Source organism: Panthera pardus, unplaced genomic scaffold, assembly GCF_024362965.1.
Source record: "Panthera pardus isolate Hobbes unplaced genomic scaffold, ASM2436296v1 HiC_scaffold_12, whole genome shotgun sequence".
NCBI lineage: Eukaryota > Metazoa > Chordata > Mammalia > Carnivora > Felidae > Panthera > Panthera pardus.
The window spans coordinates 92,006,179-92,029,732 of NW_026526677.1; the positions used below are offsets into that span (position 1 = coordinate 92,006,179).

Genomic DNA, 23,554 nt, shown 5'->3' on the forward strand with positions numbered 1-23,554 from the left:
TGGTAATTTACTGTGTTCCTCAGATTCCCTTCCCTTGTTTACCTGGGCTTTTTGGTGGGGGGTGCGCCATCACTGAAGAATCCAAGAATCTTGTCTATATCAGAGGCCTGGCTCCCTGTAGAAGCCATCCAGTTTCTAAAATAGATTAAACACCACAGACCACAATTAGATCTGTAATATATACCATTCAAAACAGCATATACATTAAACAGTTTTAATAAGCTGTATACCCTAAAGGTGCTCTAGAGATATCCCCTGCTCAAGAGAAATCCACTAATTAATGAGCAGCCCAAACTTCAGGAACTCAATTCATCTTGAAATTATGACTGGTGCTCCATACTGTCATCTTGTTTCTGTTCCTGAAGGCTCCCCTGCAACCCCTCCCACCACCCTGCAAAAACAAAACAAAAACCTGTGTCAATTCATGTCAATTGCTGGCCATCACTTTGTGGAGCCTAAGAAATACCTGTTATTCTCCCATGAGATAGGCTTGGGAAGACTTAGGGGATTAAAAACAACACATGGATAAGTGTGCTAATAGCCCCCAATTATCTACTTACTACTATCAGCTAAAGAAATCACTGGGTCAAGAATAGAACAATCAACACTAATTTGCTGATTGTTAGACATTCCTTGTTGCTGAACAAGTGTGTACTGGCAGGCAGTGAGGCATGTCTCCCGAGCTCAACAGTGTGGACTCTGAGACACGGTGATAAATGGGAAAGGTACGGATTGTCAAGCAAAGATGCATGAGAAATGACAGACTGTGCTCAGGTGATGGGATAACTAGCAAAAGAGAATTGCCATGGATTAGAATGAAGATTGTAATGAGAAGTTTTAACTGCTCACAATTTTAGTAAATTTGCTAAATCGAAGGACCAGTAATTCTAAAACAGCAGTATTTTAAATAGTGTGTACACACACCCAACAAAAGACAATACACATTACCAGAGTTTTGGGTGCTTTATTATTGCTTCATTATCGATATTTAGAATTAACTGAATCAATACAAATTATCTCAAGGTTATTATTTTATTAGAAAGCTTTTTTCTTTATGGAAACATTTTTTTAAAGTGTGCTGAATTAATTTTTCTGGTAAATAGAAGGCTCAGTTCCTCACCCCATATTGCATCACATGTAATGGAATTCTCTGATATCATAATCATTAGATAGGAATCTCAAAATCATAAAGTGAGTTAGGAAGCAGACCATCTTTTTTCTAGTCAAATCTTTGATTCTGTTGGTCAGAAAGCTGGGGTTCAGAGAAGACACACAATACTTAACTCTGTAAACTGTCTCTTAATAATCATCTGAGCGGTTTGTCAAATGTATGTTTTTAAAAGATAAAAATCTATCAATTGACTTAAAAAAGTGTATGTTCTCAAGATCCAAACCCAAATTACTGAACCAGAATCTCCAGAATCTTCAGGAAATTCTTTTGATGAGGCAAATAGAAAACAACCAAATGAAATGCAAGCAATTTTTCTACAATCCAGCTATTTTGTTAAATGTAAGCATACCAGATGTCATCCTCCCTTCATTTAAATGTACAAATCATTTGTAAAAATAAATAAATAAATGTACAAATCATTTGTTAGTCAACACCTTCCCTGTTTACTAAGTTAATCACCATTTAAAATACTGAAATATTTCCATTAAGTTTTAATTTATGTGAAGTCATTTTCTACTCTAAAGTGTAGCCTGGGCTCTAGACTGGAAAAGTGCTTAGAGTTATCAAGTACATTATCCTATTTTAGGGATGAGAAACACTGAAGGACAGAAAGGCTGGGTGCCATAATTCAAACCAAGGCAGTCTGCCTTCCAAGTTCATGCTGTGAACCACTCTATTACAACCTAAAAGTGTCCTCCAAGTTTTAGCAACTCACTTTTTTTTTTTTTTTTTTTTTAAGTAGGCTTCATGCCCAGGGGAGAGCCCCATGTGGAACTTGAACTCATGACCCTGAGATCAAGACCTGAGCCGAGATCAAGAGTCTGATGCTTAATGGACTGAGCCACCCAGGTGTCCCTGTTTGTTTTTAATTTGCACACCGAAACTATCAAAAAAGGAGATCCCACATTCCAGACAGATTTACACAAAATAATTCTGGGTAATGCTTGATAGCTGCTATATGACCAGGCACTCTGCTGATATAGTCATGGCACTCACCCAAATTCAGAAGCTGAATGAAACAGCTTTTTCTGGTGACAGATGCCATTTGTTACGTACCCCCTACCACCACTAATCTACATAGACTGGTCGTGTCATTTTCTCCTGGAAAATATGCTAGGCCACTTTCCCTGGATTCTAACAGATGGTAAATTCTTGGTGTCTACACCTGAATACTAAGCTTTCTTTTTTTCTTTACAAAATCAACTATTCTTTTGCTTGTTTAAAAACATTTTTTTTAACGTTTATTTATTATTTTTGAGAGACAAGAACGTGAGCAGGGAAGGGGCAGATAGAGGGAGACACAGAATCCAAAGCAGGCTTCAGGCTCTGAGCTGTCAGCACAGAGCCCAATGTGGGGCTCAGACCCACGAGCCATTAGATCATGATCTGAGCTGAAGTCGAACAGTTAACCAACTGAGCCACTCAGGTGCCCCAGAGTCAACTATTCTTAAGATCCATTCTATCTACATAATTTAAGAGAACTGAATATGGCCAACGGGTCCTAAGAATTGTTACTGCAATGTTTTGGGTCCTCTTATTTAGGAACTAAATAAGAAGAAATTCAATATGGCCACATTAGATGTAATCATATACACATCCTGTTTTCTAACAGGATAACATCTTTCCTTCAGGCAAAAGGATGCCTCATACAATCTCACATATACACTCTAGTGGCATTGGAGCATAAACCGTATCCTATTTCTTCTAGAGTACTGTTTCAGTAAAAAAACAAACAAACCCATTTTAGTGTTTACCCTAAACAACATGCAGTTACCCATAAAGAGCTTTCACAATGATTACGAAAATCTTACAAGGAATTCTTTTTTTTTTTTTAATGTTTGTTTATTTTTGAGAGCGAGAGAGAAACAGAGAGAGCAAGTGGGGGAGGGTCAGAGACAGAAGGAGACACAGAATCCCAAGGAGGCTCCAGGCTCTGAGCTGTCAGCACAGAGCCCGACCTGGGGTTCGAACTCAAAACTGTGAGATCATGACCTGAGCTGAAGTCAGAAGCTTAATTGACTGAGCCACCCAGGCGCCCCGACAAGGAATTCTTAACATGCATCAACTAGCTCGCACACTTACTTATGTGATCACTGAGTTTTCATTTTAGGGGGACTTGCTATGTACAACAGAGGGGGGAAAAGCTTTTCTGCCACAAGAAGACAAAGGCAATCACCTGTGGCAGCGTCTTTGTTACTATAATTACTGCTAAAGCCACTGAAAAATCCTTCAAGGCCGAGAGAGTTCAGCAAAATAAAAGTCGGATATTTGGTAAATGCTGAGGAAAGTAACAGCAACCTCATTAACAATTTTTTAAGGCCTAAGTCTTCATATAGAACACATACACTTTGAAACCCATCAGCTTGGCAAGAAATAGAATGCTTCTATCTTGTGAATGAAAGGGAAAAATCAAGGCGAGCATCCTTGGAAAAATCCATTAAGAAACACAGAAAAGGGACAAGTGGAAAGGGGGCTGAAATTAACTTCATATAAACTAGAGGACTTGTGGATTTGAAAACACTGAAAAATCTCAGTAGCTCTTGCTCTTGGTGCTACAATGACAGCAAAATCTGGTTCCCCGAAGAATGAGAGTGAGGTCTCCCAGCCTGCTTTTCCTCACGCTGACCTAGTGGTCTCTCCCCAGGCATCCAGTGTGTAATCTTCAGTTCAAACAACTGACAGGCCAAAAGGAACTCAGGATAATACATTTTGGTATATGGGCAGACAGAACAAATCAAAAGGAGAGAAAAATTCTAATGATGGCATTTTTGCCTGGAAATAAAAAAATCTACAAATGACTAGCTTGAGGAAGTGGTACATCTCTTGCCTTAAAAGACCAGCTCTGGGGTGCCGGGATGGCTCAGTGGGTGGGTTAAGCATCCAATTTAGGTCATGATCTCACAGTTCGTGAGTTTGAGTCCTGTGTCAGGCTCGGTACCGACAGCTCAGAGCCTGGGGCCTTCTTCAGGTTCTGTGTCTCCCTTTCTCTCTGCCCCTCACCCACTCACTCGCTCTCAAAAATAAACAAAATTTAAAAAACTTAAAAAAAATAAAAGACCAGCTGTATTTACAGTAAGCTCTCCCCCATTCCATTAAATATATAAAACCTTGACTAGAATAAAGACTGGCTTATTTCTCTAGCATAAACACAGAAAAGGGTTAACTTCAGTTTTTAAGAGAAAAAGATAGTCACCCTCTGACTTGGAAGAAACCAAATCCTTCTAGTTGTGGCTTTTGGACTAATTCCAACACATCTGGTTTTCAGTAACTATGGGGGAGGAATGAAGGAAAAGATATCCAGTATAAAGTACTACAAAAGTAATACAAAAGCAACAAGCTTATTGCCAATTAACAAATTAATTTTACTAAAGTAGTTGATAAATTCAGTTCTATAACATAGATTGCACCCCTTCCTATCAATGTGTAAAAAAACTTTCCATTTCTTCCTAATAACACAGAGAGGTGAAACTGATATATAATAAGAACTATATGTGAGGACTGGATTCCTCTGTGTACCCCCCAGTCTTGAAGTGTTTCCTCTACCTCTGGTTAACTTAGTTTGCTCTTACTTCTGTATCTAAATTGTATGTGCCTGATATCCTCTATCTTCTGTCACATAAGATCTGTCACACTTATTTCCTGAAAATATGCTTTAATGTAGTCACTGATAAAATGCCAGACTGACACTACTTACTCTTGGCATTTTACCAAGCAATGACCCATATATGAGCAATATGAGAACGACCTCATCAGAGGTAGGGTTTCTGAAAAACTTTAAGGAATTGAGAGGTTTACCCCAAATTCTATGGTCTTTTTATTCAAGTCCTAAAATCAACCACATTGGTATTCCAGGCTCAAGAGCTCAGATGTTATTTGTTTCAGTTATTTTCAATTATAAAACCAAAGTAACACATCACATATATATAAGGAATAAAATTGTTCTTTTTCAATTTTTAAAAAAATTTTATTTTAGAGAGAGCCAGCATGAGTGGCGAGAGCGGCAATGAGAAAGAGAGGGAATCTTAAGCAGCCTCCACACTCAGCATGGAGCCTGATGTGGGGGATCAATCCCACAACCCTGGGATCATGAATGACCTAAGCCAAAATCAAGAGTTGAATGCTCAACTGACTGAGCCACCCAGGTGCCCCCAAAATTGTTTTAAGAAGGAAGAGTAAGACACCCAAATTAAAATTTCATTTGAATTAGAAGTTGGTGACTAAAGTTGATGATTTTATCATGCAAAAAATAACTTCCTTCTTTGTCACTGCTTTCTCTCCTGTGAAGCTTCTGAGAAGGTATATCCTGAAAACAAGAACACGCGTTGCTAAGAAAGGGGACTTTTTAAAAATTTTAGTTTTGAGAGAGAGACACACAGAGGGCAAGCAGGGGAGGGGCAGAGAGAGAGGGAGACACAGAATCCGAAGCAGGCTCCAGGCTCTGAGCTGTCAGCACAGAGCTCCACGCTGGGCTCAAACTCTTGAACTGTGAGATCATGACCTGAGCTGAAGTCAGATGCTTAACTGGCTGAGCCACCCAGGCGCCCTGGAAGGAGACTTTTTAATAAAATATTTTCCACGTATCAAATAGTACAATCATACAATTTCATCACAAATGACACAGGCTATTCAAAGAAAATGAGATTAAGTAAATCTTTAAGGGCAAGGTTTTATGTTCTATGGAGTCCTTGAAAACTAAATTTCTCCTCTGAAGACAGTGTGGAGAAACCCTCAAGGGCTTACTGTTCTTGCCAAAAGAGCACACACGATACTGCTGCATACAAATGTAGATTCATCCCAGTTTGGGCGACCCCAGAAGATATGCTCATTACAGAGTGTTGCTCTTTGAGTTAATCTGACAAGTCTTAAAGGGAAGACTTTTCTGTCATAATAAAAATAAAAACGTTTACTAAGATTATGCCACCTAATTTTCACCCCCTGCTGCTTTTTACTTTCTTGAGGATTTCTGACTCAAACAGTACTGAGTTTGACGATTAAAAAAAAAGTTCTATTTTGACAACATGAAGTTTGGCAAATGCAGTCGGTTAAGCATCCGACTCTTGATTTTGGCTCAGGTCATGATCTCAGGGTTTGTGAGATGGAGTCCCACACTGGGTTCTGTGCTGAGCGCGGAGCCTGCTTAAGATTCTCTGTCTCTGCCCATGCTCACTCTAAAATAAAAAAAACAAAAATAAAAAACAATTTTGCTCCTTACACGTGATATGCTACTTTGGTTTTATAATTGAAAATAACTGATATAAACAATAGGGAGCCGGCTTGGGATTCTCATTCCCCCTCTTTGCCCCTCCCCTGCTCAGGTTCGCTCTCTGTCCAAAACATTAGTAAACATTAAAAAAAAAAAAGCCCTAAGTGTATTGAATGTTAATAATGATAGGGGTGCCTGGGTAGCTCAGTCAGTTGAGCATCCGACTTTAGCTCAGGTCATGATCTCACAGCTCGTGAGTTCGAGCCCTGCATCAGGCTCTGTGCTGACAGCTCGGAGCCAGGAGCCTGCTTTGGATTCCGTGTCTCCCTCTCTCTCTCTGCCCCTGATCCACTCACATTCTGTCTCTGTCTCTGTCAAAAATAAATAAAATAAACATTAAAAAAAAAATTTTTTTTTTAAATAATGATTAAGTGAATTCACATCAACACAAGGTGAAACACCTCAGAGGTCCCCACATTATGGGTTTGTAATCCAAATTCCATTAAACAGCAAAAACAAGGTCAGAATATAAGATACAAAGTAGATTTGTTTTACAATTACTCTTAGAGTTAACTAAAAGGAAAAGAAAATGTTCTTCAACATTAAGATAAACAAAAAAAATTACTGAGGTTCAACTTAGTCATTACTTTCAAGTTCATGTTCAAGTACACAGTTAACTTTAACAGATATAGCAGATAAAAAATAACTGAATAGGGGCACCTAAGTGGCTCAGTCGGTTAAGTGTCAGACTCTTGATTTTGGCTCAGGTCATGATCTCACGGTTTGTGAGGATCTGTAAGTTTGAGCCTGGTGTTTGGATCTGTGCTGACAATTTGGAGCCTGGTTGTGATTCTCTATCTCCTTCTCTCTGCCCCTCCTCTGTGCTCGCTAGCTCTCTCAAAAATAAATAAATAAACATAAGAAAAATTTGAATAGACACCTATCTTAGGTTAATTATGTTAAAAACTCAGTTATCAGAATGCCCAAGAAAGAGTGATTTTAAGAATAAGCTCGCTTTGAGTGTATTCAATTTCTTTTAATCTTGTCATACAATAAAGCTATAATGTCTACCAAAATGCTAGGCTCTTGAACTTCCCACTTAGAATGGCAATGGATTGGTGGCTTAAAGAGATTGTGATATTTCCTTTTAACAAAAAAGACGGTAAGAATGCTAAATTCTTGGGTGATTCATATACAGTCCTATCTGGAGGAAGAAGGAAAAAAAGCCCTGCAATGTTTTCAAAAGTACTTCTAATTTGCAGTTCTATGAATGCACACCATTTTCCTTTTTTTCAGTGAGCATAAAGTACAGATGAACCTTGAACAATGGGGGGGTACCCCAAACCCCTCTGCTCAGTCAAAAATTCACACATAACTTTTGACTCCCCCAAACCAATAATAGCCTACCGTTGACCATAAGCCTTACTAGTAAATGAACAGTTGGTTAACATATATTTTGTATGTTATATGTTATATGTATTATGTACTGTACTCTTATAATGAAGTAAGCTAAAGAAAATAAAATGGTAAGAAAATCACAAGGCAGAGAAAATGCATTTACAGTAGTGTCCTATATTTATCAAAAACAAATTTGCATATAATAAAACAATCTCATGTACAATTGCACCAAAAACAATAAAATATCTAGGAATAAACCTAACCAAAGAGGTGAAAGACCTGTATTCTAAAAACTCTGAAACACTGATGAAAGGAATTCAAGACAATGCAAAGAAATGGAAAGACACTCCGTGCCCATGGGTTGGAAGAACAAATATTGTTAAAATGTCTATACTACCTGGGACACGTGGGTGGCTCAGTCTGCTGAGCATCTTACTTCAGCTCAGGTTACGACCTCATGGTTCGCGAGTTTGAGCCCTGCATTGGGGGCCATGCTGACAGTGCTGAGCCTGCTTTGGGTCCTAGGTCTCCCTCTCTCTCTGCTCCTTCCCTTCTTGTGCTCTCTCAAAAATAAGTGAACATTAAAAAAAAATGTCCATATCACCCAAAACAATCTACAGATTTAATGCAATCCCTTTCAATATACCAATGACATTTTTCGCAGAACTAGATCAATCGTAAAATTTGTACGCAACCACAAAGGACCATGAATAGCCAAAGCAATCTTGTATAAGAAAAACAAAACTGGAAGTATCGCAGTCCCATATTTCAAGTTATGTTACAAAGCAGAAGTAATTAAAATTGTATGGAATTGCCACAGAAATAGACACATAGATCAATGAAATAGAACAGAAAACCCGGAAAGAAACTCACAATTATACGGCCACTTAATCTTCTACAAAGGAGGACTGAATACACAATGGGAGAAAGACAGTCTCTTTAACAAATGGTGTTGGAATAGCTGGACATACACATGTAAAAGAATGAAACTAGACCATTTTATTTCACCATACACAAAAATAAAACTCAAAATGGATTAAAGACCTAAATATGAGGGGTGCCTGAGTGGCTCAGTTGGTTAAATGTCCAGCTCTTGGTTTTGGCTCAGGTCATCATCTCATGGTTCACGAGTTCAAGTCCGGAGTTGCGCTTTTTGCTAACAGCAAGGAGCCTGCTTGGGATTCTCTCTCCCTTTCTCTCTGCCCCTCCCTCGCTCTCTTTCTCTCTCTCACAATAAATAAACTTAAAAAAAAAAAAAAAAAAAAAAAAAACCTAAATGTGAGACATGAAACCATAAAAATCCTAGAAAAGAACACAGTCAGTAATTTCTCTGACACTGGCCATAGCAACATTTTTCTAGATATGTCTCTTGAGGCAAGAGAAACAAAAGCAAAAATAAACTATTAGGACTACATGAGAATAAAAAGTTTCTGCACAATGAAAGAAACAATCCACAAAACGAAAAGGCAACCTACTGAATGAGAGAAGATATTTACAAATGACATATCTGATAAAGAATTAGTATCCAAAATATATAAAGAACTGGTACAACTCAATACCCCAAAACCAAAAACCAATTAAAAGGGGGCAGAAGACATGAACAGACATTTCTCCCCAAGACATCTAACAGACACATTAAAAATACTTAACATTACTCATCACCAGGGAAATGCAAATCAAAACTACAATGAGGTATCACCTTACACCTGGAAGAATGGCTAAAATAAACAAAACAAGAAACAGCAAGTGTTGTTAAGGATGTGGAGAAAAAGGAACCCTCTTGTACTGTTGATGGGGATGCAAATTGGTACAACCTTTGTGGAAAACAGTTGGGAAGTTCCTCAAAAAATTAAAAATAGAACTACCCTACAACCCAAGAATTGCACTACTGGGTATTTACTCAAAGAATACGAAAACACTAACTCAAAGGGATACATGCACCCCTATGTTTATTGCAGCATTATTTACAATAGTCAAAACTATGAAACTAGCCCAAGTGTTCATCGACAGATGAATGGATAAAGAAAAAGTGATAGACACACACTGGAATATTATTCAGTCATAAAAATAAAAAAAGAATGAAATTTTGCCGTTAGCAACAACATGGATAGAGCCAGAGAGTATAATGCTAAGTGAAATAAGTCAGAGAAAGATAAATACCATATGATCTCATTCATATGTGGAATTTAAGAAACAAAACAAAGGAGCAAAGGGGGAAAAAAAAGACAAGCCAAGAAACAGACTCTTACCTATAGAAAACCAACTGATGGTTACCAGAGGAGTGGTGGGCAGGGAGGGGATTAAAGAGTACACTTATCATGATGAAAAAAAATCTGCATATAAGGAGACCCATGCAGTTCAAACCTGTGTTGTTCAAGGGTCAACTGCAGAATGTTTTGCTTCAGAAAGTCAAAGACCCATGCTTCTGAGCATTTTCTTCAGTGATCTTACTTCAACTTCAACATCAGGGGAAACTAGGCTAGAAACAACGAACACCAATTCACAGACAGGACTCAAATATAAAAAACAACCATGACACATTGGGAAAGGAATAGATGATAAAGAAGTTTAAGAAAGTACACAAAGATACTCTATGAAAAACAAAATTCAGAAACATAAGAAAAGATTATGGCAAGTACGAGTGGGATAACTCCAGTGATTGTCCTGGATGAACTGGTTCTTTATAAAGCACTGTGCTTCGGAAACAAAAGACCCTGGGGGCACCTGGGTGGCCCCTTCAGTGAAGCATCTGACTTCAGCTCAGGTCACGATCTCATTCATGGGTTCAAGCCCCACACTGGGCTCCCTGCTGTCAGCACCTAGCTCGCTTCAGATCCCGTCCCCACCTCTCTCTGCCCCTCCCCAACTCGTGAGCGTGTGTGCACTCTCTGTCTAAAGTAAACATTAATTTCTTTTTTTTAAAAAGGACACTGAATACATATACCAATGTAATACACTTGGTATGCATGGGACATAGGCTATACTCTATTAGATTGTTATTGCTGAGGACCTTATGAATGTAGTGTAATGATTTATTTAGACTAGAAACTTAAGAAAAAACAAGGAAAACTGCGCAGAGTCAGAAAACAGAAAATTAGACCACCTAATTAAAAAAGTTAAAAGGAAGGGTGCCTGGGTGGCTCAGTCGATTAAGCATCCAACTCTTGATTTAGGCTCAGGTCACATGATCTCAAGGTTCTGGAGTTGGAGCCTAGAGTTGAACTCTGTGCTGACAGCAAGGAGCCTGCTTGGGATTATCTCTCTGTCCCTCCACCTCTCCCTCTCCCCTCTCTCTGTCCCTCGGTCTCTTGTGCGCTCTCCCAAAATAAACGTTAAAAAAAATGTTAAAAGGATTTAGAGCTACTGAGTTTGAAAGAAATCAGGGAAGTAAACCAAATCTGCTCTTAAAGGGCACTTTCTCCCTAAGCCCAAACCTCAAGGCTATCACTGCCCTTCTTAAAGACAAGAACATTTGGCACCCTTGCCATCTTTGCTATAAAACAAAGCCTTCTGGCTTTTAATCTGGAAATGTATAAACTGGAATGTTTCTACTAAATGCTAGGTCTTAAAAGCATGTGATCCAACATCATTTCTTATTGATAGGAAAAGATTTTTTTTGTTTAGCTGCCCTATGAAATTAACTTAAATTTTGTGTTACTTTGGAATTACCAGATTCAAGACATGAATCTAGGTATTCATCAATTACCATCTACATAACATTTGAAGGATGGAAGTTCTATGCCCTCTTATTCATTTATTTTGGCTTATGAACTTTTTTGAAGTTGAGGAGAAACTTGTTCCTAGAAAGCCAAGGAACTCCCTCCCTTCCTCTGGACACACTGGCCTCTTTCCTGGTCCTCAAACAAGCCTGGTACACTCTGGCCTTGGGGCTTTTCTTTGTATTCCTTGTTCCCTCTGCCTGGTATGCTCTTCCCAAGTTCCAAGTCGTTGCTCCAACCACACCTTCTCAATCATGCGACCCCGACCACCCTATTTAAAAGTGCAACTTCTGGGGCGCCTGGGTGGCTCAGTCGGTTGGGCGTCCGACTTTGGCTCAGGTCATGATCTCGCAGTCGGTGAGTTCGAGCCCCGCGTCGGGCTCTGTGCTGACAGCTCAGAGCCTGGAGCCTGTTTCAGGTTCTGTGTCTCCCTCTCTCTCTGACCCTCCCCCGTTCATGCTCTGTCTCAACAATAAATAAACGTTAAAAATAAATAAATAAATAAGTAAATAAGTAAGTAAATAAATAAATAAATGTGCAACTTCTCCACTCAACGCATTAACTGCTCTAGTTTTTATTTCAAAACACATACCACCCTCTAACGTACTAATTATTTTTATGATTAGTATAATAAATACACTAATTATGTTTATTTTTGGTCATCTGTCTCCTCCCAGTGGAAAGTAAGCTTTTCAAAGGTAGGAATCTTTGTTTAGTTCACAATATATCCCAAGATCCTAGAATGGTACCTGGAACAGAGGAGGCATTCAGATATTTATTGAATGAATTAACTCAAATGCAAAATGCTGCTCATGATTAGAACTACAAGAATTTCCCATGACAGAAAAAGCATTTCCTACTAAGAGAAATACCCACCCCATTAATGCTTTTTTTTAATTTATTTATTTTGAAAGAAAGAGGGTGAGGTAGCACGTGGTAGGGGCAGAGAGAGGGAGACCGAGAGAAACCCAAACAGGCTCCACACTGTCAGTGTGGAGGCTGACGTGGGGCTCAAACTCGTGAACCATGAGATAATGACCTGAGCCAAAATCAAGAGTCAGATGTTTAACCAACTGAGATAACCAGGTGCACGTCCCTCCCATTAATGCTTTTTTTAATACAGCAAAAACCATGAAAGACCGTTTCTTTTTTAAGTGAAACATGGGAAAAGTCACATTCCTGTGAACACTTGTATGCACAGTAAATCAACATTCAGACTATCATTTTCCAGACATGGCAACGAGGGACGGTAATCTGATTCTAGCAGGCAATAGGATTTCAGACTTAAGGTTTCAAGACTATCCTCTGTCACTAATTGAACGATTTTATACATGAATCATTTTATGTTTATAACTCAAGTTTCTGATATCTAAGATGTAAACTGATTCTTAAGGGTGGATTCTTAAGGCAAGAACTCTTTCTGGCAAATGACTCAAGGACATCAGTACATCAGTATTTCGGGCTAAGATATCAGTTTCTGTATTTTATAGATTAAATCTATCTAAAGTACTTTCTTTACACAGACCAGAGAAGAAGAAAAGCTTATGTAGCAGTAAAAGGGATTTCAAAACACAAATTGGATTAAGTCATAGTTTAAAACCATTCAATGGCTTCTCACTGTGGTTAATAACATTAAACTCCTTACATCAAGGCTACAAGACAGGCTTGATCTGACATCTGCAGCCCTCTTCACAATATCCCATCCAGCCCTCTCCCTCATTCACCAGGCTCTAGAGCCACATGGACACACACTGTCCTGGCCCACACACCGAACACGGCTCAGGGTGGTATATTCTACAAGTATTTCTGGCTCCATCCCATCCTTGAAGCCTCAGCTTACCTGTTACTTTACAGGGGCTGGTCATCGGCCCCCCTCACCCCATCTGGCTCCTTATCTACATCTCTAACACCTGCAATTATTGGCCTCTCCCTTAAGAATGAAAGCTCTTCAAAGACAAGTACAGTTGGTCTTATTTATAGTCCTATCCCCAGCCCCTAGCACATTCTGTTATACAGTTAAGTGTCTATACAGAGCAGTAAATGCTCAAATATTTTCTGGCTGAATGAGTATGCACCTACCATGAATTAATGTAAGGTTTAAGAGATCAAATTAAGGTCTAAAAGACACTTTTAATTCTATAAGGTGTAAAAACAAGATGAATGGGTGAAGTGTTATTTTATGCCACACAAATACCTTCTGTGACTGATATCCACCGGCTACCTATTTACAACAAATGTTCAGCACTACACATAAAAATACTCACCTGCTTTGGAAATCTTCGTCTTTCAGTTTTCTCCTTCCCCACCACATGAAAAGAAACTGAGTACTTTTGTAAAAAGTCTATAGATTTGTTTTATAAAACAAAGCTACATGCACTGAACTCTGTCCACTTCTATTCTCCTATTCTATCTATTCTACAGGTTTCCTATGGCTGGTTATGGCTACATTCTGTATATGCTTACAGAGTTGAAAATGACAGGGATTGTATTAGTCCCAAGTTGTTGAATTTTCACATTCAAAAGTCCATTAAATGCCAGGCATATGCTAACAATGTTATTACCACCACATCCAGCTCCCCTCCACCAAACACTACATAATATTTACAATGAGCCAGGCACTGGTGTCTACACCTTAAAATGTTCACTCTTCTGTGAAGCAGACACTAGTATCATCACACACCAGACATTACAGACAATGGCATTGAATCAGAGATGTTAAGTAACTTGCTATAGGTCACACAGCTATTAATACACTGGGAGGCTGATTCCAGAGTGCATGTTGTGAACACACAATGCAACACTGTTCCACAAAGGTGACTAAGACCATACCCTGAAGGGCCATACCCTTCAAAAGTCTCCACCTTTTAGGGGAAACAGAACTGTAAACTATTTATGACACATTGGTGCTAAGTTTAATATGTTTGTATGTGGTACAGTAAAGATTAACAGTTGTGTTCAAGGAAGATCAAGAAAAGGGGACACATCCCTCCATGGCAAAATTCAGTGAAACAGTCAGTATTTATCTTCCTTTAGGTCTTGGAAACATCTGACACTTAATTCCATTCTCTTCTGGAAATAGGATTTTCCTGATTTTCCTCCTGTCCCTCTAGAGGAAGCTCTTCTTCCTCCTCCATCTAATCCCTAAATGTTGAGGGTCCTCAGCAAACTGCTTTCAGTTCTCCATATAATCACTTCACGTATTCCCTCGCCTCCCCTTCCAGTTACTCCAGTGATTTAAAATACCAACTAAATGCTAGCAACTCCCATATCTCAATCTTCAGCTCAGATCTCTCCTGTGTTTCAGACCCAGGAGACACCTGGGTTACACAGTCCTTCACATACTTTAAGGTACTTTAAGACATACTTCAAACTTAAAGGTCAAAAAACAGTTCAACAATCTGTTCCTTATCATGTGGTGTTAAGGTCTATGACCCATAGAAGTAATCTCTGGGTCACAGGGTTACAGGCGATTATTTCCCTCTTTCTGTTGCAAGCACCAACACAATTATTTTTTGATTTTGAAAGAACTATCATATACTTTAGGAATGTACTTAGAAAGCAATTTCAACCATCCTTAAGAACAAGAGAATGATAAATGACAGGCAACTCAGGAAAGTGGTTTTAGCTTCTAACCTTAATCTGGCTTGATATTCTTTTCAGGATATTTGCTTTTTTCTAACAAAAATTAACTCAAAAATATTCTCTTTGATCTGGAAATGAACTCCAAGATGAAAGCATTATTTAGACCCGAACCAAGAATCTGAAAGCTAAAAAAAAAAAAAAAAAGAAAGAAAAGGTATCATCTGCCACAGAGGCCACCAGAACAACTAGAAAGATCAGGCTAAGGGAGAAGAAACAGCTTTAAAAGCACTGCTTTGCTGAGCAGGTAGCATCAGTGTTAAAAAGTAGCAGTGAAAAAAACAGAGGAAACAAAATAGGTGAGCAAAAAAAAGGTTAGGAAGACCTAAAAACATACTTTGTTAAAAGTGCAAAGGAGGTCAGTGCTAGATGGAGGGAGGACCTGGAGGGAGAAGCAAGAGTGGGCTGAGCAGCTTGAGCCCAAGGGACACGGACACTTCATCTGGCATAAGAAAGCACCCCTCCTCCTTGACTAGAGAGGAAAAGGTCCCCCCTAGGCCCTGCAGGAAATATGTTAAGTACAGTAAAGTACAAAGAGCAAATGAAAACCACCCTGTAATCCTACCTGGAGATAACAACTGCTGATATTTTGGTTTATGTGTTGATATTTTGGCAGTTTTCAAGAGAAACTCTTGGAGAAAGTGCAAGCATCCTGGTTTCATGCTCATCAAGTCAAAAAAACTTTGCTAGAGTTTGCAGTTGCTTTTACACTGTAAATTTTCTATATTACACACCAGCCCCTCTTTTCAATTTATTTTTCTTTCAACTTTTCTTCATTTATCTTAGTAAAATGAACTTTGAACAGTACTCAAATAGCTCACGGATTCATCAAAAGAGCAGCAGTAGAGGTTTCTACAGTAGAATAAAGCAGCAGTACAATCCTAGTGCCTGAGGGCAGTGAGGAAATCAGGGTGAATGGGAACTGGGAGGGAGTGTGAGCAAGGCTAGATCCTGCCCACTCCCGGAGCACATGGCTTCATGCAATCTACAAAACTGAGGGGTGAAGCACTAAGCTCTTCTCACATGCAGGGCTTGCCATTATTTGGGGGTTGATATTCATTCTGGCAATAGATCTTAAACCTACTCCAATGCAGAGAGCAAAAGTGAAAAACTTTAATGGGTCCTCTTTGAAGTTATCCTTTCCACACAGCAAGAATAGATATTATGAAAAAGAATCAAAGAAAAAGAAGAGATGGAGAGGGACAGAAATCAGAGGAAAAATAGAAGAAAATGTCCCAGAACTGAAGGACATGTATTTCCAGAATGAAAAAGTCCACTGAATACCCAGAACAACAGCTGAGGAAAGACTCACACCATGGTATGTCATTAAGAGATTCCAGAACATCAGGGACAGAATATTCTCAAAGCTTCCAGTAAGGGGGGGGGGGGGAGGGGGGAACCCAATAAAATGAGGTCTCATAAAAAAAGGATTTGAATTGCTATGTCTGTGGAGCAATTACAGATACCAGATTGTACAGCCATGCCTTCAAAATTCTGAGGGAAAATTATTTCCAACCTAGAATTCTGCAACATTTCCAAACTATCAAACAAGTGTGTGGGCAAATACTTCTTAGGAAATAAAGATGTAAGCCAAGAAATGGGACATGGGTGACAGCCCATGTTCCTGAATGATATACCTGGATAGTAGTTCTCCATAGGAAACATCAAGTGACACATCTGAGCTCACAGAAAAGGTTACTGGTAAGAATGTGACAATTATGTTTGAGCATCTGGAAAAAAATTAACGGTATGTAGGTATGTGGGGAAAAAACAGGCAAAGGTCAACCTAAACACAAGAGTGGAGCTGAGACAAATCATCTAGCTCAACAGGCCAAAAACACTGGAGGGAGAAAAAAGCAAGAAATAACATATCAAATGATTTAGAGGGGTGCCTGGGTGGTTCAGTCCATTAAGCGTCCAACTCTTGATTTTGGCCCAGGTTGTGATCTCAGGGTTGTGAGACTGAGCCCCAGCTGGGGCTCCACGCTGAGCACGGAGCCTGCTTGGGATTCTCTCTCTCCCTCCCGTGCACAGCCACGCACTCTCTCACCCAAAATAAACAAACATTAAAAAAAAAAAAAGAAAGAAAGAAATATGAAGATAATACCTAAGGAAAGAAAAAAAAAAAACTGAGGGGCTACCTCTAAAGAATGAGATTATGAGGTGGGGAGAATGGAGGGAATGGCTTTTTTTCCCATTAAGTCTTTAAGCACTACCTGACTCTTTAAACCATACACGTGAATTACTTTGATAAAAAACAAAATTAAAATGGGGAAATGTTGCCTAGTATACTGGGATCAGTAGACGCCAGCGTGGATTTGGTTTTCTTTCTTTTTTTTTAATTTTTAAATTTTTTTTTAGTGTTTATTTATTTTTGAGAGAGAGAGAGAGAGAGAGAGAGAGGGAGACAGAGACAGACAGCGAGTGGGGGAGGGGCAGAGAGAGGGAGACACAGAATCCAAAGCAAGCTCCAGGCTCTGAGCTGTCAGCACAGAGCCCAATGCGGGGCTCAAACTCATAAACCATGAGATCATAACCTTAGCCGAAGTCAGGTGCTCAACTGACTGAGTCACCCAGGCACCCCTGTATTTGGTTTTCTAACTCAGTTACACTACAGCTCTCCTACTAACTGCTAGTGGAGGTTATTTTCATTACCCTAACAGTATTATTAAACACTTACAGCATGTTCCAATTATTAACAACTGAAAAACACACAAACAACAATCTGCTTCTTTGACTTATTGTTCAAATTTTCAAATAATGCAGAAAACAGGTTTATTCAACTTAAGCAACAAGTTGTTGCAAATACCTTCTTAAATTTCTCTAGGGACCCTGACATCCTCTGGCTTTTATCCAACCACAAAAGTTGAACAGTCCCTCAATTTTCCATTGTTCATGTTCTGGAAACATGGTTTCCATGTTTACCCTTCCAATGTATATTCCTTTTCCCTTAAGATACTCTGTTCATCTTCATTTATATAAACACCACAAAATACATATTTCTTCACAACTGAAAATACTCTCACGTAATGATCTTATTTTAACTTATAATCATGAAATGCTGACTAATAATTTGAATATCTTCTACATGCTAGGCACCACATATATATTGATCTCAGCACTTACTGCAACAATACTAGGTTAGGTAGTATTAATTCCGTTACACATATGAAAAAACTGAAGCTGAGGAGAATTAACACTTATAAATGGCAAAGCGTGATGCAAACTTCAGTCTCTTTCTAGAAATACCAAGCTGCCTTACTTCTAGCAAGCACTGGGATTTCAGAAATCATCATTGTTCACCCCACCTGCTTTTTGGGGTGTGCAATTTAAGTAAGGTCCAAAACACTGAAGTGTATCACCTAAGTGGCAGAATTAGACTAAATTCCATACCCCTTGATTCCTACCCTGTTTAACACCTTTTAAACAAATCTATAAACCTGGTGCTATACTGTACGCAGGACATACCTAATATTTTTTGAGCCTTAACTATGTGCTAAACTCTACACGAGTGCTTTATCCCACATTAACTCACTTACTCTTTACAGCAGTCCTAAGGCAGACAACATCTACATTTCACAGGGTAAAAAATCTAAAGTAAGAGAAGTAACTTGCACGAGGTTACACAGCCAGCAAGTAGCAGAGCCAGGATTCCGAAACCATCTTTCTGACTCCCAAGTGTAAGCTCTAAGCCAGTGTACCAAGCACCTTTAAGGTACAGGCCACACGTCTCCTCTGAATGCCCACAGTTTTGTTCTTCTAATTAAAAGAATATGCATGATATGTGGACTTTTCTTGAATCCCAATTCAAACAAATTAACTATTAAAAAGAGACACCCAACTGAAAATGTGTCAACTGCTTGCTTGATGATACTAAGAAATATATTGAAAGGGTGATAATGGTGTTGTGGTTTTGGTAAAAACCAGTGCTTACCTTTTATAGATACATATTGACGTGTTTACCAATGGTTTAAAACCATCTCGGAGATCAGGGTAGGGTGGAAAACAAGAGTGGCCCTGTATGGCCCTGTATTGGCTGGTTGTAGAAACCGGCAGATGGAAACATGGGGTTCATTATATTCTCTACTTCTATAAATGTGTGAATTTACAATTAAGAAAAAAAAATGCAAGATTAAAAAAACCTGAGAAAAAACATTTTAACCATATTTGGGAAACAGAGCTATGAATGATTTTTTCCCATCTTTTTTTGTTACTATTTTACACATTTTTTGTATTACTTTTATAATGGAAACCATAAAATACACTTTTTAAGGAAATTCTCTATCTTCTAAAGAGGCAGAGCAAAACTGCCCATAATCTAATTAGGTCAAAACATTGTGACAAAAGCATTCCCCATCTCTTCATCAATTAACTACTTTTTACAGACTTTTAGAAGGGCCACTTTGTAAGGATAAGTATGATCCTTAGATATAAACTAGCTAAGAGCATAAAGGCACATAAGAGAGAAATAAATTAGAAGCGGACTTAACAAACATAACTGATAATACAATTCCTCCCAATAGAGTTTGGGTCCAAGCCCTTGATTTTGTAATGCTGACCTTCCTAATGGTCAAACAGGCTACAGGCTAGGGATCCCCTCAGCCTATGGTGGAGTCAGGTGGGGTCAGCCTCAGCATCCAGGCCAGTTGTCCTCTGTGGGTCACCTCCAGTTTTCCTCCATGAAACAATTATTTCCACACATACCATGATATGGAAAAGTCTGGGAAGACTAGTTTAAGCCAGACCTGTCTTGAGCATCATTCAAGAGCCGAATAAAAGTACAACGAGGGGTAGGAGGATAACGGAATCTCTTTAAATTGCGGATATGGAAAAAAGAACTAACATCCAGAGTACAGGTTATAACACAACGTTTTAGAAAACCACTGTTTTCTAATATATATATATATATATATATATATATATATATATATATATATATATATATATTTTTTTTTTTTTTTCTTTCTCTATCTGTACTCTCTCTTATGCCCCACTTAGGAAATCTTAAGGTATATTCCAGCACCACTCAAAGAGGTGGGTGACCCCCAAATATAAATGTTAGCTCAGTGGCTCTGGCAACAAGAGCAGAATCCTGATTCTCTGTGCTTATGCTAAATGTATGCAAGACAAGTCTGAAATAAATTGTTTGTTAAGAAAGTACTTAAGGGTCAATGGAAAATCTTCAACGAATCGAAGCTTAGAGCCCAAATGACTTGGTTCACAGGAGCTGAGCTGGGACTAGTACCCAGATCTCCCAGCTGCCAACAACTTCTCTTTCCTGGACACCTCCAGGGAGCTCCTGCTAATTGCTTCCTTGAATCTAAAACCATAAAATGATATCCACATACTTCCTGCTCTTGAGGGAACTGAATTGCTGGTTAATCTGCAACTAGCAAATCACTATTTAAGGAGCCAGAATCTACCTTCATGCCACTAATCAATCTTCACTTTGTGATATTTAAACACAAGTTCCTTTATTAGTTAGTCACTCTTTGTTTATATTTGTGAAATAAAAAGGTGACCATGTTCTTGCACAGCAGGAAATACCCTCAAAAATGAATTATCAAGTGCTTCTTTATATTTTTTTAAAAATTTCAAATGTTTATTTATCTTTGAGAGAAAGAGCGGGAGAGCATGCAAGCAGGGGGAGGGGCAGAGAGGGAGACACAGAATCAGAAGCAGGCTCCAGGCTCTGAGCTGTCAGCACAGAGCTTGATACGGGGCTTGAACTTACAAACAGTGAAATATGACCTGAGCGGAAGTCAGACACTTAACTGACTGAACCACCCAGGTGCCCCTCAAGTGCTTCTTTAAATGGTTACTTTGGGGGAACACATTATGACATATACCAAAATCTATGCAAAAAAGTCATGTTTGTACTCTCTAAGAATGAAGATACCACCACACCCCTCTAGTAGAATTTGCTTCCTTGTACTGAGAAAACAGTACAGACTTGCTTCCTGTCTGTACAGAAAGGAGGCAATATAGCATTAAGATACAATATAGCATTACAAAAACAAAAGACAGAAAATATATTTGCATAAGTTCTTGTATATGCAGAGAGCGGCTCTACTTTAAATGACCAAATGCCTAGACTCCTAGGAGAAGCATTAAGATCTAACTTCTGTACCCATATTGGCTAAAGTTGTACTGTGAAAACAAGCAAACAAACAAAACCTTTGAACTCTTCAAATATCTTACAGTTACAAAAAGAAAAACCTGAAAGTTCCTTCTTCAGAAAAAAAGTGACCAGTTTTTTTATTCTTCGGTATTACAGTTTGTACCTTGGGTTACCCTGAAACCCAAGAACACAAGCTCTGTTGTCACCAGCATTGACATCTGAGTTGGTTCTTCATTTGTTTCGTGCTACAGAATGCCAATTCTGCAAGAACAGGTGTCATTTCTTGAATGCCAAGCAGAGGTTAAGGCAGAAACAGCCCTTACACAAAATTATAAAAATACTATACTTAAAACAAGTTCATAATTAACACAAGGATCTGAATTTAAATCCTGACATCCATATTTCAGAGTCCTTGGAAAAGGAGGCTTCATGTCCCTAACTGAAATTAATAAAATTTGAACCTGCATCTGGAACATATCAGTAAAAGATAGTAATTCTCACCTTCTATAGATCTATGTCTTACCTGTAAATGTGAAGAAGAAAAAAAAAAAAGAAGGAAAGTTGTTTTCCAACCTCCCTCAGGATTCTTCAAATTCATATCGTGATCACCTGTCTTATTACAGAAACATACACAAGCCTTCCTTCCCATTCTTCATACATTTACTCCCACACTTCCATTCTTCAGGTCAAAAACTGACAGAAAGAAGACAATTCGAATGTTCAGGCACATCTAACACATGTCTGTGATGCATGCAGCCATCTAAAGAATGAATATTTGTGAGTTTACTCTGTGCCAGATGTGGGTTTCACAAAGAAAACGTGAGCAATCCTCAAGGGACTCAGGCTTCAACAGCAGTTGCCAATGATACATCCTGACCTGTATTCAAAAGCAATTCAAACTCAAAGAACAGTACCGTGTAGGGGAAAAGACCACCGGATGAAGCATAACCTCTTTACTGATCGTCTAGACTGAAGTATCCCAGCTGATTTCCCTGCTATCAAAGCCTTCCTCTCTTTAATCTGTCCTGCATTCAACTGCCAGATTCATTTCTAGAATTCCAACTTCAAGGAGTCTCTCTACTGCTCAAGAAGCTTCAAACACTCAATACTTATCACATCTAGTTCAAACTCTTCTTCAACTTAAAGTTTTCCATAGGTTAGCTCCACTTACTTGTTCAACTTTATTGCACGCCCAATATGGCTCCCTTCTGCCCGTCCCTTTCGAAGGGGCGTAATCGCAAACCTAATTCCACTACCTATACCAACTCCTCAGGGAACCTTCATTCTAAGCAGTCTTAAAAACTGTGTCCTCTAGTGTCGGTACAGATCCATTGGTTTTCCAAACAGCTCTTCGGAACTCGCCACTAGGCTTCTTAACAAATGGCAGGTATGTCCCGAGATACTTTTCCCATTATCACCCCCAACCAGATGTCCATCTTTTCGGCCACCCCCGGGGTGAAGTCACAGGGAGTCGCTTACAGTTTGGGCATGAGAGTCCCAACACCGCACCTTGTTAAGAGAGGGAGAGAGGGTCTAGGGCGGTTGCAAAGTAGGGAGGGGGAAAAAAAAAAATGAAGGAAGCAGCAAAGGGAAAGGAAGGTGCGTGCTCTGTACTGTATTTTCAGTCTTTGGAAGGAGCAGGGAGAGCATAGGGGGAGAGGAGACTCCAAAACAAACAAACAAAAAATGAATTCTTGAAGAGTAACATAAGAAACTCAAGGTATTCCCTAAGGAGGAAATACGGGCTGGGGCCCCTGGGTAACGGCGGGGCTCCCCATCATCCCCGGGAGAGAAGGACAAGTTACAACCTGAAACAAAGAGGAGGTGAGGGGTGGAGAGGCTACAGAGATCCGGGCATCTCCGAAGGTCGAACGGCAAGGAAATGAGAGGTGACACGACGCGTCCCTCAGGGGACTCGCCGGACACCAGGGATGTGGTTGCCAAGAGGGACGAGGTAAGCGCCCAAGAAGGCTCTGGGGCGAGCGTTTATGGGGCATCGCTTCCACGGGGCGCGGGGGCGGGGAGGTGTTTGTGAGTGGGATCTTCTCGCAAAGGGAGAAACGGTTCCCAGTGCAATGCTCTCCGAGAACAGAAACCCCAGAGTCGTGAAAACGTTAAAGCGTTGATGAACCGGCATTTCCCAGCCCGAGCCTGGCTTCCCAACACACTCACCGAGTCTCCTCCAAACGCCACCGCTCCAGCTGCAGCTACCGGCCGGCGCAGCCGCACTCTGCGCGCACCGCCCCACGTGACTCGGCCGAGAGCCCGCCTCATGCTCACGTGATCCCGAGAGCCCGTCCATC

The 23,554-nt window shown here is 39.5% G+C and overlaps 1 protein-coding gene across 4 annotated transcripts in view; it reads right to left on the minus strand.

Moving 5' to 3' along the window:
- Positions 1-23,522, minus strand: part of FAM118B (family with sequence similarity 118 member B) — a 48,302-nt gene extending 24,780 nt beyond the window's left edge. For all 4 annotated transcript variants that reach the window (XR_002072996.2, XR_002072994.2, XM_019421356.2 and 1 more), the window contains exons 1-2: positions 23,424-23,522; positions 43-135 (exon numbers count right to left, since the gene is read on the minus strand). Coding sequence is in view for 2 of the 4 variants with exons in the window: in XM_019421356.2 (XP_019276901.1) it covers positions 43-128 (86 nt within the window). In the remaining 2 variants the exon portion in view is untranslated. The remainder of the gene's footprint in view (positions 1-42; positions 136-23,423) is intronic.
- Between the last annotated feature and the right edge of the window lie 32 nt (positions 23,523-23,554).